The sequence below is a fragment of the Schistocerca americana genome, chromosome 8, assembly GCF_021461395.2.
Source record: "Schistocerca americana isolate TAMUIC-IGC-003095 chromosome 8, iqSchAmer2.1, whole genome shotgun sequence".
In the NCBI taxonomy this organism is placed as follows: domain Eukaryota; kingdom Metazoa; phylum Arthropoda; class Insecta; order Orthoptera; family Acrididae; genus Schistocerca; species Schistocerca americana.
In genome coordinates this window covers 307,433,366-307,447,769 of record NC_060126.1, presented here as the reverse complement: position 1 = coordinate 307,447,769, position 14,404 = coordinate 307,433,366, and the positions used below count along the sequence as shown (strand labels likewise).

Sequence of the window (14,404 nt, the reverse complement as noted above, 5' to 3'; positions counted from 1 at the left end):
AATATATTTCAAATTAATCAAAAACTGCACTTCGTATCATTTTTCAAACCAATTAGCACTGTCCATTACTATTGCACAACTAAACTCAGTCTACTACTAACAACAGAGAACTACTAGAACATATTTTAAATATATTATGAAACTTTTCATTATACATGTAACGTACTTGTCTCTTTCCTATCCATCCTTTTAAATATTCAATCAGTTTTAACATAAGACTGTTACATCAGTCAACAAATTATACAGAACAGCGACTGGCGTTTTACACAGTTTCTTGAACAGCAGCAATGGTGTAACGATGCTTCTTGGTGGCCAGTGCATTGTCGACCTGCTGTTGCCACACAAGCACATATGGCCTGGTGTTTCACTCCCAAGCGCTTCCGACTACTACGTGGCGTCGTAACAGTTGGTTCTCGAACATGTTTAGAACAAATTAATATATGGTTTATGCCTCATATGTGACTTATTCTTGTTGCTCTGGAATTTTTATTTTAACGTTCTTCTAGCTATAATGTAAATTAGAAGAGCAAGATAACCATATGAACGGTCGAAATAGGCGGAACGTTGCAAGACTAAATTCAATAGCAGTTCGGTTTTCTCTTACCCCAATAACTTTTAGAAATTTCGAATGCTATCTATTCCTTCTGCTTTATTTGATCCAAAGTTAAACTCTATTAAACTCGGACTCGAGTGTTGGATTCCCTACATATTCTACATCTTCTTCTATAAATTCATCAGATAAGTCCTCCCACTCGTAGAGTTCTTCAGTGTGCTCTTTCTAACTATCCGCTCTCTCCTCTGTGCTTAACAGTGGAATTTCAATTGCTCTTGTAACGTTGATTCCCTTGTTTTTAACTTAACCGAAGGTTGCTTTAACTTTCTATGTACTGAATCAGTCCCTTCTACAATCATTTCTTTTTTGATTTATTCACTTTTTCCAGCAGCCATTTTGCCTTGTGTTTCCTGCACTTGCTTTTTACTTTATTCTTAAGTGACTTACATAGTTGTTTTGTTATCATTATCTGCACAGTTTTGTAATCCCTTCTTTCGCCGGTTAGCTAAAGTATTTCTTCTGTTATCCACGATTTCTTCGCAGTAACCTTCACCTTAAAATATAGTATCTGATTTTGGAATATCTGTCTGACTCTAATGTAATCCAGTTGGAACCTTCCTGTGTCTCCAGGCCTTTTCGAGGAAAACTCCCTGTGATTTTTAAATGTTTATTCGCTATTATTATCTGAAATTAATTGCAGAACTCAGTTAGGCTTTCTCCTCTCTCTTATCCCTGTTGTCAAGCTCATATTCTCCCGTAACTCTGTCTTCAATTCCTTCTCCTACTACCACGTTCCAATTCCCTAGGATTGTTAGTTGATCATTTTCCTATACATCCCAAATCATCCCTACCACATATTTATATACTTTATCTGTTCACAGTAACTCTCTCTCTCTTTGTGCGATACCTTCTTTTGTACAACAAATCCTACTCATGATTTACTATTTTCTGCTGTTTTTGATATTACCTTATATTCGTATGACCAGAAACCGTTACTTTCCTTCCGTTTCACTTCACTGACGCCCACTGTACATCGATTCAGCCTTTGCATTTTCCTTGACAGATATTCTAGTTTTTCTACTACGTCCAGGCTTCTGATCTTGGAAGCTCCAACTAGTAGAATGTTATCCCGTCGTTGGTTATTCCATCTTTTTCTCGTGGTCACCTCCTTCTTGGCACTCCCTCCCGGATATCCGAAAGTGGGACTAATCTGGAATCTTTTGTCAATGGAGAGATTATCATGACACTTTTTCATTTGCAGACCATATGTCCTGTAGATACACATTATGTGTCTTTAATGCAGCGATTTCCATTGTCGTCTACAGCTTTATATCATTGATCATCCGTGATTCTTCCGCCTTTCAGGGGCAGTTTCCCACGTCAAAGGCAAGAGGTCGCTGTGAAATTCTGTCTGCTCCTCTACACTCTTTGACAAAGTCATTGACAGAACAAGGGTCACTTCTTATAGGCCTACCGAAAGTAGTATTATGAAGTCCTCTTTGTGTATTTCAAAAATATGCAATTTAAGTGTTACATAGGAATAAAGATCGCGTCAAAACAGCTTGCTCCTTCCTAAAACGCTGTTTGGTGAGTTTGTATGTCTCTGGCTATATTGTGTGTTTTCAAATAGCGTATTTTGGTTAGATTTTTGATATTATTTAGTGGTTGCTTATAGGACAGTCGGTCTGTAAACGTTTTAAAGGGACTTGGCACTAATGTTCCGATCGGTGAATATTGCAAGTTTGTTTAAAAGTTATTTTCGTACATAACCTCGAGTGCGCCTGAATCATTTGTTATAAAAAGCAATAATTGCCAACCAGTATCATTGATCATAATTTTTCTAAAGTGGAACATCCGGCATTATCTTCTTCCCTCTAAAATGGTGCCTGATAAGGTGAAACATTACTGAAAAACTTGTAAAAAAACCAGCTGATGGCATTTATTCTATGAACCACCAACAACATATACTCAGACTGAAATACCAATATAGTTTATGTACTTTAGACGTGGAGATGTATTGAAGCACTTGACAAGCATCACAGAAAAATTTAGATGTGGAAATATTTGAGGGTAAATTGTGGTTTACACCAATTTAGTCCTAAAAATGGAATTAATTACATTCCTCAAGTAACTGTCAGTAATTCAGACTGTCTGTTTGTGTGCTTGCCTTCTTAGCACAATATTTTAGTGGACATGTGCTCTCTTCAGTTACAAGCTTGGTCAGGTTAGTTTCGCCATATCACCCCAGTTAGGCCCAACCTGAAATGTCAACTATCTGTTTAGCATGTTGTTTGTAACTATTTGGGCATGAAAACAGCGTTGGGGACTTGCTTTGTGAGTTCACGGTCATGTTTTACGCAGTAATGTTGATAGATATATCTGTGTGTATGCGTGTATGTGTTTTTGTTGCTGACGTATTTAGATGTGGAAATATTGCAAGATACACCCTCCTGTGAGAAAAGGTATCTCGGCTGAGAGAACTTGAAGTGCAGTGGAGGAAACTTCGTTTTTACGTTGTGTAAGAATTGTTACTTAGGTGGAACTAATGTGGTTGACTTATATTCAAACAGCAAATTACCATGATTTTTAAATAACAGACTCAGTCAAAGTCATCTAGCACTACCCATTGTAACACTACAACATTTTTATTGATCGATGATTTAAGTCACTCCAAAGCAGTGCACAGATAGACTGGTTCTAGTACAAAGTTAGAATGGACCCATCTCAGGAGTGGACTGCATTTTTAAATTTCTATTTTATTTTCATTCAGGTGGAGTGACTGTAATCATTTATGGAGTGGCTGTAAGATTTTCTGGCTGTCAGGAACATTGGTCTGGATCAAGTTTCATACTTTGCGCTATTGGTGAAGGATTATCAGAACGTGACTGTATGAATGATCTGAGTCCGATAGCGAACAGCCACATCCTCTTCTGTTTTAGACTTGGTTTCAGCCTCCTTCGGTGAGGGGTTACAGTTATGGTTCTATGTATAGGAGTGTTGGTTTTGCTTGCAACTTGTCTGAAGACTAACTGATTCTGTAGAACATTGTCGACACGATCTTGCAATGTTTTCTGATTTAGTAGAACTGTGGACTTTTCCGTGGGTGCCCTCCTGCAGATACACTTGCAGAATCCAATACTGCTGCCTCTGAGTAGAAAATAGGTATAGAAAAATTTGTACGAAAATCTGTATTCTTCTTGATTAAGCAAACGATGTTGAGGAGATAGATACTGACATGAGGTTGTAGTCTGTCTTGGCCCCTACATATGAAATTCTTAGCCGGCCGCGGTGGTCTAGCGGTTCTAGGCGCTCAGTCCGGAACCACGCGATTGCTACGGTCGCAGGTTCGAATCCTGCCTCGGGCATGGATGTGTGTGATGTCCTTAGGTTAGCTAGGTTTAAGTAGTTCTAAGTTCTAGGGGACTAATGACCACAGATGTTAAGTCCCATAGTGCTCAGAGCCATTTGAAGCCAGCCATATGAAATTCCTCTCACTGCAGCCAATTCCTGCATTACGACATAACGAGGGTACCCCCTACTCAGGACAGTTCACTCACACGGAAGGTGCAATTTGGTGTGTAGGCTGCCCGCGTCTACCACAGGCAAGCAGGAGTCGGATGGACGAAGTACAAAAGAGGGTGGTTTGTAAACCTGGAAAAGCCCACTTTGGGGCAGGGAGTATACTTACTGAAAATTATTGCACTAAGTTCACTGACCCGACGGGGGATAAATTAGAGAAGTACGTGCTTTTTGACCTGAAAGGAGTGGTTTTCCACTTCCTGGCAAAGAAATTTTCTCCTGGTAAACGTATTTTATGTGCACTTGTAATTGTGTTGCAATTTCTAATCCTTCTCTACTTACTGCCACTGTCGCTACGATGTGGAAGCAAATGGAGATGGTGTTGCAGATGAGTAACACAGATATCCCGCGACTGAGAAGCATCTGCAGCAGGTGCATGTAACTGGAAACAAACCAAAACCACACGCCTTTCAGTCTCATTGACGTCAGGATGTAGATGCTCTAAACATTTGTTTATCAATTCACAAAAACCGTTTGATGAACTAAACATGTATAATCTATTAATCCATACGGGCTACATAACTTCCCATGTTCAGTTAGTTTCTGTATCATTTACCTGTTCTGTTTCTGTCCACCAAAAAGAATCTAACCCCTTTTTAAAACAGTAAAGATTCATAAAATGATAACAAGACAAATGGTATTGCCCACGATTTTTGTAAAAATCAAGTGCGTTCCATAATTTTAGAAGTATGTTTCATTCGCAATATCAAATATTTTCACGACCGGTTTCGGATACCGACTAGTAATCTTGACATACGAAAGATACATACCACATCGGAAATACCCTGAACCGCCAAAGAAACTGGTATAGGTATGCATATTCAAATGTAGAGATGTGTAAACAGGCAGAATACGGTGCTGAGGTCGGCAATGTCTATATAAGACAAGTGTCTGGCGCAGTTGTTACATCGGTTACAGGTGCTATAATGACAGGTTATCAAGATTCAAATGAGTTTGAACGTGGTGTAATAGCCGGCGCACGAGCAATGGGACGCAGCATCTCCGAGGTAGCGATGAAGTGGAGATTTTCCCGTACGACCGTTTCGTGAGTGTACGGTGAATATCAGGAATCCAGTAACACATCACATCTCCAACATCACTGCGGCCGGAAAAAGATCCTGCAAGAACGGGACCAACGGCGACTGAAGAGAATCGTTCAACGTGACGGAAGTGCAACCCTCACGCAGATTGCTGCAGATTCCTATGCTGGGCCATGAACAAGTGCCAGCGTGCGAACCATTCAACAAAACATCATCGATATGGGCTTTCGGAGCCGAAGGCTCAGTCGTGTACCCTTGATGACTGCCTCGCCTGGGCCCGTCAAAACCGATATTAAACTGTTCATGACTTGAAGCATGTCCAAGATACTACTCCAGGCGGGTGTAAAATGAATGTGCGCAACGGAAAAACTGAACGCGAAAATGGAGATTTGGCTCTGTCTGACTACCCCCTGAAGCAGATCTTAGGATCTCTTAATGGTGATATCTCCTCCTTGCTCTTTAACATAAAAATTACAACATAAACATAAATGAATGATTAAAGGAACTAGTAACTATAAAATGATAAATGCTGTTTCTTCTTGTACATTTATTGTAGATTAAAGCCCCTTTATATACTACAAATGTGTATATAGCAATGTCTAATAGACATAAAGAGACACAAATGAATTTCCTAGTCAATATCAGTGATCAATTACCCAAATCTGCCCCTTTTTATGGCTACGCGATCTAATATAAATAACGCGACATAACTGTCATCATCTACGTACCAAACACTAGAAGGCACTACTTTCAAAGATGATCTACAATGGTATGTAGCCTCAGTGGAAATAAAACTTACGTGATCACAGCCTTATAGCCCTAATAAGCCGAAACAATTAGCAATATCACCGTATGTACTGCACCCGGTGTGTCGGAGTGACGGTTCTCGTATACGTCTGCGACGATGGAAGAACTTCTGCCACAAAATAAACTCTTTCAAACACTAGACTGGCAGAAGGCGGTCCTCTGACTAGTATACTCTAAAACTGTCTTCTCCTCTCTGTGTTCTACAGACGAGAAACGCGAACTCCCAGCCACAAGGGCGGAGTTCAGGTAACGTCTCAATGTGATTATAGGCAGAAGTGCTCTCAATCACTGAACGCTGCATACTCAACGACGACTCCCTACCCAGAGGCGAAGTCCAGAATCGTATAAGTTCGAAACAGTACAGTGCCTAACAGTTTTAACTATAAAATCTCTGAGAGCAAAGACAGCAAGTCCGTCTGTACCAACAAAACCTGATACTGAGCGACCGCCAAACCCGGGCACTCAAAACGGAAGACCTCTTTTCTCCACCGCTGGTTTCCCAGCAAAACTCGGCTCCCCGGCCTCGTAACTCAGAAGGCGAATCATATTCTCGAAACCACGGAATATTTACCCTCTCTACAGATTCTTCCGAACGCTGACCAACCATATTTTAGTCTTTTGTCGTCCAGCACGGAAAGTTTGCGAGGAAATACCTATACTCATACAATGGTACGCTTCTCAGAGTAAAAATCCTCGTAAATAACCAAGCCTGCGATTTCCGAGGTAACGCTTCCTCGTTTCTCTCTGCTACGTCCAAGATTTTCAGAGTTTCCGAAGTATTATCCGGTTTTTTTTCCTGGCCCCGCTACAATACGGGCCGGCCGCCGCTGTATTGTGCTTCCGAGCTCAGGTGTCCAGACCGTCCGTCTTGACACTTCTAGTGTGAAGCAGGACCAACACACCTGTGTGGGCTTTTCACCCAGGGCTTGAGTTACGCCTACCGTTACATTTCCACAGGCGTTCCAACCTCTACTAGTATAAGCAGTCATTCATTACGCCGATTTGATAATAAAGACACTCCGTCATCTTTCATGCAATAAGCGTTAACAACTATTTACAAGGTTTACGTGACAATGTCAGTCTTCTTTAAATATTCACATATACGATACACAACCTATCAAATGATACCAAATTGCGGTTGTAAATAACGGCAAAATATGTAGGTGAGTACTTGCAAGGTGCGAAATTATAGCCATCTTAGCCGGCCGAAGTGGCCGTGCGGTTAAAGGCGCTGCAGTCTGGAACCGCAAGACCGCTACGGTCGCAGGTTCGAATCCTGCCTCGGGCATGGATGTTTGTGATGTCCTTAGGTTAGTTAGGTTTAACTAGTTCTAAGTTCTAGGGGACTAATGACCTCAGCAGTTGAGTCCCATAGTGCTCAGAGCCATTTATAGCCATCTTACACATGTTGCCTGGTCGGACGTGTCTCGTTTCAAATTACATCGAGCGAATGAACATGTAGGGGTAGGGAGACGACCTCATGAATCCATGGACCCTGCATGTCAGCAGGGGACTGTTCAAGCTGCTGGATGTTCTGTAAGGGAGTGGGGCGCGTGCAATTGGAGTCTTATGGGACCCCTCATACGTCTAGATACGACTCTGACAGGTGACATATACGTACACATAAGTAAGCATCCTGTCTGATCACTTTCATCCATTCATGTCCATTATGCATTCCAACGGACATGGGCAATTCCAGCAGGACAATGCGACACCCCACATGTCCAGAATTGCGACAGTGTGGTTCCACGAACACTCTTCTGATTTTAGACACTTCTGCTGGCCACCAGACTCCCCAGACATGAACATTATTCACCGTATTTGGGATACATTGCAACGCGCTGTTCAGAAGAGATTTCAACCCCTTCATGCTGTTACGGATTTGTGGACAGCCCTGAAGGATTCATGGGGTCAGTTCCCTCCAGCACGACTTCAGACAATATTATATTAGAATTATATATTAATACCTTCAGCTGCTGACAGGCGTTGATATATATCAACGGGGACAGGTGAAAATGTGTGCCCCGGCTGGGACTCGAACCCGGGATCTCCTGCTTACATGGCAGGCGCTCTATCCATCTGAGCCACCGACGGCACAGAGGATAGTGCGACTGCAGGGACTATCTTGCGCACGCCTCCCGCGAGACCTACATTCTCACCTTATATGTCCACACAGTACATTCGTAGTGTGCCTATGTCCCTACCCGACACACTCATTACTCGTGGAAGATATTCTTACCAAGTCCCGAAAGAACAGACACCATATCCATATAGGTGTATAGTTCTGGCAATACCGGCCATGACCTTCTTCTTCTGTGCGTATGCACACATATTACCCGAACTCTTACGGGACTTGGTAAGAATGTCTTCCACGAGGAATGAGTATATTGGATAGGGTCACTACGAATGTAGTGTGTGGGCGTATAAGGTGAGAATGTAGGTCTCGCGGGAGGCGTGATCGAGATAGTCCCTGCAGTCGCACTACCCTCTGTGCCCTCGGTGGCTCAGATGGATAGAGTGTCTGTCATGTAAGCAGGAGACCCCGGGTTCTGGTCCCGGTCGGGACACACATTTTCACATGTCCCCGTTGATATACAGGGTGTTACAAAAAGGTACGGCCAAACTTTCAGGAAACATTCCTCACACACAAATAAAGAAAAGATGTTATGTGGACATGTGTCCGGAAACGCTTAATTTCCATGTTAGAGCTCATTTTAGTTTGTTCTTCCACCTACGCTCAATGGAGCACGTTATCATGATTTCATACGGGATACTCTACCTGTGCTGCTAGAACATGTGCCTTTACAAGTACGACACAACATGTGGTTCATGCACGATGGATCTCCTGCACATTTCAGTCGAAGTGTTCGTACGCCTTTCAACAACAGATTCGGTGACCGATGGATTGGTAGAGGCGGACCAATTCCATGGCCTCCACGCTCTCCTGACCTCAACCCTCTTGACTTTCATTTATGGGGGCATTTGAGAGCTCTTGTCTACGCAACCCCGGTACCAAATGTAGAGACTCTTCGTGCTCGTATTGTGGACGGCTGTGATACAATACGCCATTCTCCAGGGCTGCATCAGCGCATCAGGGATTCCATGCGACGGAGGGTGGATGCATGTATCCTCGCTAACGGAGGACATTTTGAACATTTCCTGTAACAAAGTGTTTGAAGTCACGCTGGTACGTTCTGTTGCTGTGTGTTTCCATTTCATGATTAATGTGATTTGAAGAGAAGTAATAAAATGAGCTCTAACATGGAAAGTAAGCGTTTCCGGACACATGTCCACATAACATATTTTCTTTCTTTGTGTGTCAGGAATGCTTCCTGAAAGTTTGGCCGTACCTTTTTGTAACACCCTGTATATCAACGCCCGTCAGCAGCTGAAGGTATTAATATATTATTCTAACTTCGTCATAGAGGGCTGCAGGTCATCAATGGTGTCTGTTCTTTCGGACATGTCCGAAAGAACAGACACCATATCCATACAAATATATACCGGATGATCAAAAAGTCAGTATAAATTTGAAAACTTAATAAACCACGGAATAATGTACACTCCTGGAAATTGAAATAAGAACACCGTGAATTCATTGTCCCAGGAAGGGGAAACTTTATTGACACATTCCTGGGGTCAGATACATCACATGATCACACTGACAGAACCACAGGCACATAGACACAGGCAACAGAGGATGCACAATGTCGGCACTAGTATAGTGTATATCCACCTTTCGCAGCAATGCAGGCTGCTATTCACCCATGGAGACGATCGTAGAGATGCTGGATGTAGTCCTGTGGAACGGCTTGCCATGCCATTTCCACCTGGCGCCTCAGTTGGACCAGCGTTCGTGTTGGACGTGCAGACCGCCTGAGACGACGCTTCATCCAGTCCCAAACATGCTCAATGCGGGACAGATCCGGAGATCTTGCTGGCCAGGGTAGTTGACTTACACCTTCTAGAGCACGTTGGGTGACACGGGATACATGCGGACGTGCATTGTCCTGTTGGAACAGCAAGTTCCCTTGCCGGTCTAGGAATGGTAGAACGATGGGTTCGATGACGGTTTGGATGTACCGTGCACTATTCAGTGTCCCCTCGACGATCACCAGTGGTGTACGGCCAGTGTAGGAGATCGCTCCCCACACCATGATGCCGGGTGTTGGCCCTGTGTGCCTCGGTCGTATGCAGTCCTGATTGTGGCGCTTACCTGCACGGCGCCAAACACGCATACGACCATCATTGGCACCAAGGCAGAAGCGACTCTCATCGCTGAAGACGACACGTCTCCATTCGTCCCTCCATTCACACCTGTCGTGACACCACTGGAGGCGGGCTGCACGATGTTGGGGCGTGAGCGGAAGACGGCCTAACGGTGTGCGGGACCGTAGCCCAGCTTCATGGAGACGGTTGCGAATGGTCCTCGCCGATACCCCAGGAGCAACAGTGTCCCTAATTTGCTGGGAAGTGGCGGTGCGGTCCCCTACGGCACTGCGTAGGATCCTACGGTCTTGGCGTGCATCCGTGCATCGCTGCGGTCCGGTCCCAGGTCGACGGGCACGTGCACCTTCCGCCGACCACTGGCGACAACATCGATGTACTGTGGAGACCTCACGCCCCACGTGTTGAGCAATTCGGCGGTACGTCCACCCGGCCTCCCGCATGCCCACTATACGCCCTCGCTCAAAGTCCGTCAACTGCACATACGGTTCACGTCCACGCTGTCGCGGCATGCTACCAGTGTTAAAGACTGCGATGGAGCTCCGTATGCCACGGCAAACTGGCTGACACTGACGGCGGCGGTGCACAAATGCTGCGCAGCTAGCGCCATTCGACGGCCAGCACCGCGGTTCCTGGTGTGTCCGCTGTGCCGTGCGTGTGATCATTGCCTGTACAGCCCTCTCGCAGTGTCCGGAGCAAGTATGGTGGGTCTGACACACCGGTATCAATGTGTTCTTTTTTCCATTTCCAGGAGTGTAGATAGAGAGGTACAAATTGACACACATGCTTGGAAAGACATGGGGTTTTATTAGAACAAAAAAAAAACCCAAGCTCACAAAATGTCCGACAGATGGCGCTGGACAGCAAAACGTCAGTGACTGCACACGACAATCGTGTATAAAAGGAGCTGTAATGAGAGAGAGAATCAGTTGCGCCAGCGGTCGCAGCATGTTGACGTTACCTGAAAAGGCGCATTAAGTAAAGCTGTATTATCAGAATGGGGTATGTGCTAGTTCAGCGTTGCGATCCTATCACGATAGGAAGGGGATTCGGACGGGTAAAGGTCCGTTGACAAATGTAGCTGCGGCGAGAATGATTTCGAAGTTCGAAGCCACGGGTTGTTTAGACGATAGACCCCGTAGTGGCCGACCGAGCACAAGGCGTAATGCTGCTGAGACAGTTCAGGAAGAAATGGAGACTGTAGCGGGTTCGTCTGTGAACGGGGAAGTCAGCGCTCGTGCGGTCGCACGTCGCACCGGCATTCCATACACTACTGTTTGGTTGACACTGAGGCGTACCCTCTGATGCTATCCGTACAAAATCCATCGGCATCATGAACTGTTACCTGGCGATTTACTGAAGCGAAGGGCATTTGCGGTGTAAGCGTTTCAAAAGATGGCGGAAGATGACGATTGGTTGAGCAACGTGTTGTGGACCGATGAAGGTCATTTCACGCTCCGAGGGTCTGTCAACGCCCCAACTGCAGAATTTGGGCTACCGAAAATCCTAGAACTGTCGTGGAAACTCCATTGCACGAGGATGAAGTCACGGTATGGGTTGGATTTACCACATCTACCGTTATCGGGCCTTTTTTCTTCGGGGAAATGCGTGATTCTGGTTTTGTAACTGCTACCGTGACGGGTGAGAGGTACGCCGATATGTTACAGAATCGCATCATCCCCAGCCTGGCTGACAAATACCTGCTGGAACTTACGATGTTTATGCAGGATGGCGCTCCACCCCATATTGCAAGACGCGTGAAAGATCTCTTGCGCGCGTCGTTTGGTGATGATCGTGTGCTCAGCCGCCACTTTGTCATGCTTGGCCTCCCAGGTCCCCAGACCTAAGTCCGTGCGATTATTGGTTTTGAGGTTACCTTAAGTCGCAAGTGTATCGTGATCGACCGACATCTCTAGGGATGCTGAAAGACAACGTCCGACGCCAATGCCTCACCATAACTCCGGGCATGCTTTACAGTGCTGTTCACAACGTTATTCCTCGACTACAGCTGTTGTTGAGGTATCATTGTGGACATATTTCTTGTAAAGAACATCATCTTTGCTTTGTCTTACTTTGTAATGCTAATTATTGCTGTTCTGATCAGATGAAGCGCCATCTGTCGGACTTTTTTTGAAGTTTTGTAATTTTTTGGTTCTAACAAAACCCCATGTCATTCCAAGCATGTGTGTCAATTTGTACCTCTTTATCTACATTATTCCGTGATTTATTCAGTTTTCAGATTTATACTGACTTTTTGATCACCCAGTGCTTCAGACATTAGTCGAATCCATGCCACTTCCTGTTGCGGCACCTCTGTGTGCTCACGGGGGACCTACACGATATTAGGCAGGTGAACCAGTTTCTTTGGCTATTCTGTACACGTGGAAGGAGACTCACTTTATAATGATCTGATGGTGATTTATGTTCTCCACGAGGCTGCGGAACATCTCATCACGTGAATACAGAGGACTTTGGGCCTCAGCCTCAGCTGCGGCGGCAGATTTTCCTTCAGAGTTGTACGACGATTTTGCTGGAGACGTGTCCTTGTAGCAGGTGGGGAGCGCGGCACTCGGGGCCCCGCCAGCTCCGACGCCGGAGAGCCTGTCGTTGAGGACGGCCAGCTCGGCGGCGGCCTGCAGCATCAGCGCAAGCATGGCGCAGTCCAGCAGCACCGATGTCTCCGAGCAGATCCAGCAGCACGGCACCTGCACGCCCAGCAGGATCTCGTACGTGGGCGACGACTGCGTGTCCAACGGCAGCCACAGCGGCATCATGAAGCCCCGCTTCACCGGGCGTCCGTCTGCTCGCGCCTTGGCGATGGCGCCGGCCACGATAGGAGCGACGGTCCACATGGCCGAGTTCATCCTGTACGACACCTGCAACGCGGTACACAAGGACCATAACACTGCCAAGCTTATGGTGACAAAACGTGTAAGACACACCTAAGCGCATTAGTACTATTATGGAAATCCGGTCTGTGATGCTAGTTTTGGTTATTCGTAATTGTGTCCAAGTTGTTGTAGCCATAAAGTTTGTGCGTCACCTTTACTCGTTGCAAGTTTTCAGCACCTATCTGCTGCAAGCTTAACGCTGGAACTTGAGGAGGCTGTATGCCCTACATAGGGACGCATGTATTGGACTCTGCTAATCGAAAAAATCTTCAGAAAAAAAAGAAATTCAAAGCAACGAACACTAAAGTTTGATAGTTACGTATTATCCATCTTTGAGCATAAAGAGCTATACAAAAATTACACAGCTTCTGTAAAGGAACTGCACAAAAACTTAAAGTAGTAGAGAGGTATAGTACTGCCAGTACTAACTATGGAGACATGAGGCACCACAATGAAATTTCTACAGCACTGCAATCGGCGATCACAGGTTCGGAGCACCTATGACTGACGCCAAGGGAACTGTCTATTAAAAATGCAGTTTTATTGGCTAGAATCTCTCTTTTTCACTTCTCCCTGAGATGGGGGCAGGCGGCCAATTCCACGTGAGGCATTTCTGAGAGTATCCTGGTGAAAGTGGGACGTCTCTGATTCTACTGTGTACATACACAAACTCTGAGTCTGAGATATTATTGTCGCGAGTAGTAGCGAACGAGGATTTGTCGAGGGGAGCCGGAAGTGGTCGGACGCAGGTCGTAGTGGAGAAAGGCGCGCGACGTGAGAGGTCGCAGCCTGTCGTGATCGTGCTAGTAGCGTCGGAGGAAACTTTGGTATTAATTGTGGATTTCTGGTAATTTGCCTTTTTGCTGCACTTAAGCCGGCCGTTGTGGCCGTGCGGTTCTAGGCGCTTCAGTCTGGAACCGCGTGACCGCTGTGGTCGCAGGTTCGAATTCTGCCTCGGGTATGGATGTGTGTGATGTCCTTAGGTTAGTTAGGTTTAAGTAGTTCTAAGTTCTAGGGGACTGATGACCACAGATGTTAAGTTCCATAGTCCTCAGAGCCATTTGAACCTTTTTTTCTGCACTTAGTTGTTGGTTGCTTACGCACTGGAGGAATTCTGTCAGATTTGTGTATGATACACTCAGAGTAATAGTCGTATCTTTGTTGTGTTCAGAAACGTGTTTATTGAGTATAGATATTGCGGAATAATTAAAAATCTGTGTAAAGTTGGTGTTTAAATCATCAGTTTTCTAAATATAGTAAATTAAAAGTTTGTATTGCTTTCTTTCATTTTTCTGTACATCGATTAA

General features: G+C 45.0%; 1 protein-coding gene and 1 non-coding gene across 2 annotated transcripts in view; both read right to left on the bottom strand.

The window, feature by feature from the left end:
* Nucleotides 1–14,404, bottom strand: part of LOC124545788 — a 110,126-nt gene that overhangs the window by 64,727 nt on the left and 30,995 nt on the right. The window contains exons 3-4 of the mRNA XM_047124735.1: nucleotides 12,604–13,082; nucleotides 4,415–4,514 (exon numbers count right to left, since the gene is read on the bottom strand). Of these exons, the coding sequence (XP_046980691.1) occupies nucleotides 4,415–4,514; nucleotides 12,604–13,082 (579 nt within the window). The remainder of the gene's footprint in view (nucleotides 1–4,414; nucleotides 4,515–12,603; nucleotides 13,083–14,404) is intronic.
* Trnat-ugu lies at nucleotides 8,000–8,074 on the bottom strand. Its single transcript has one exon. It is a non-coding gene; the product is annotated as a tRNA-Thr (tRNA).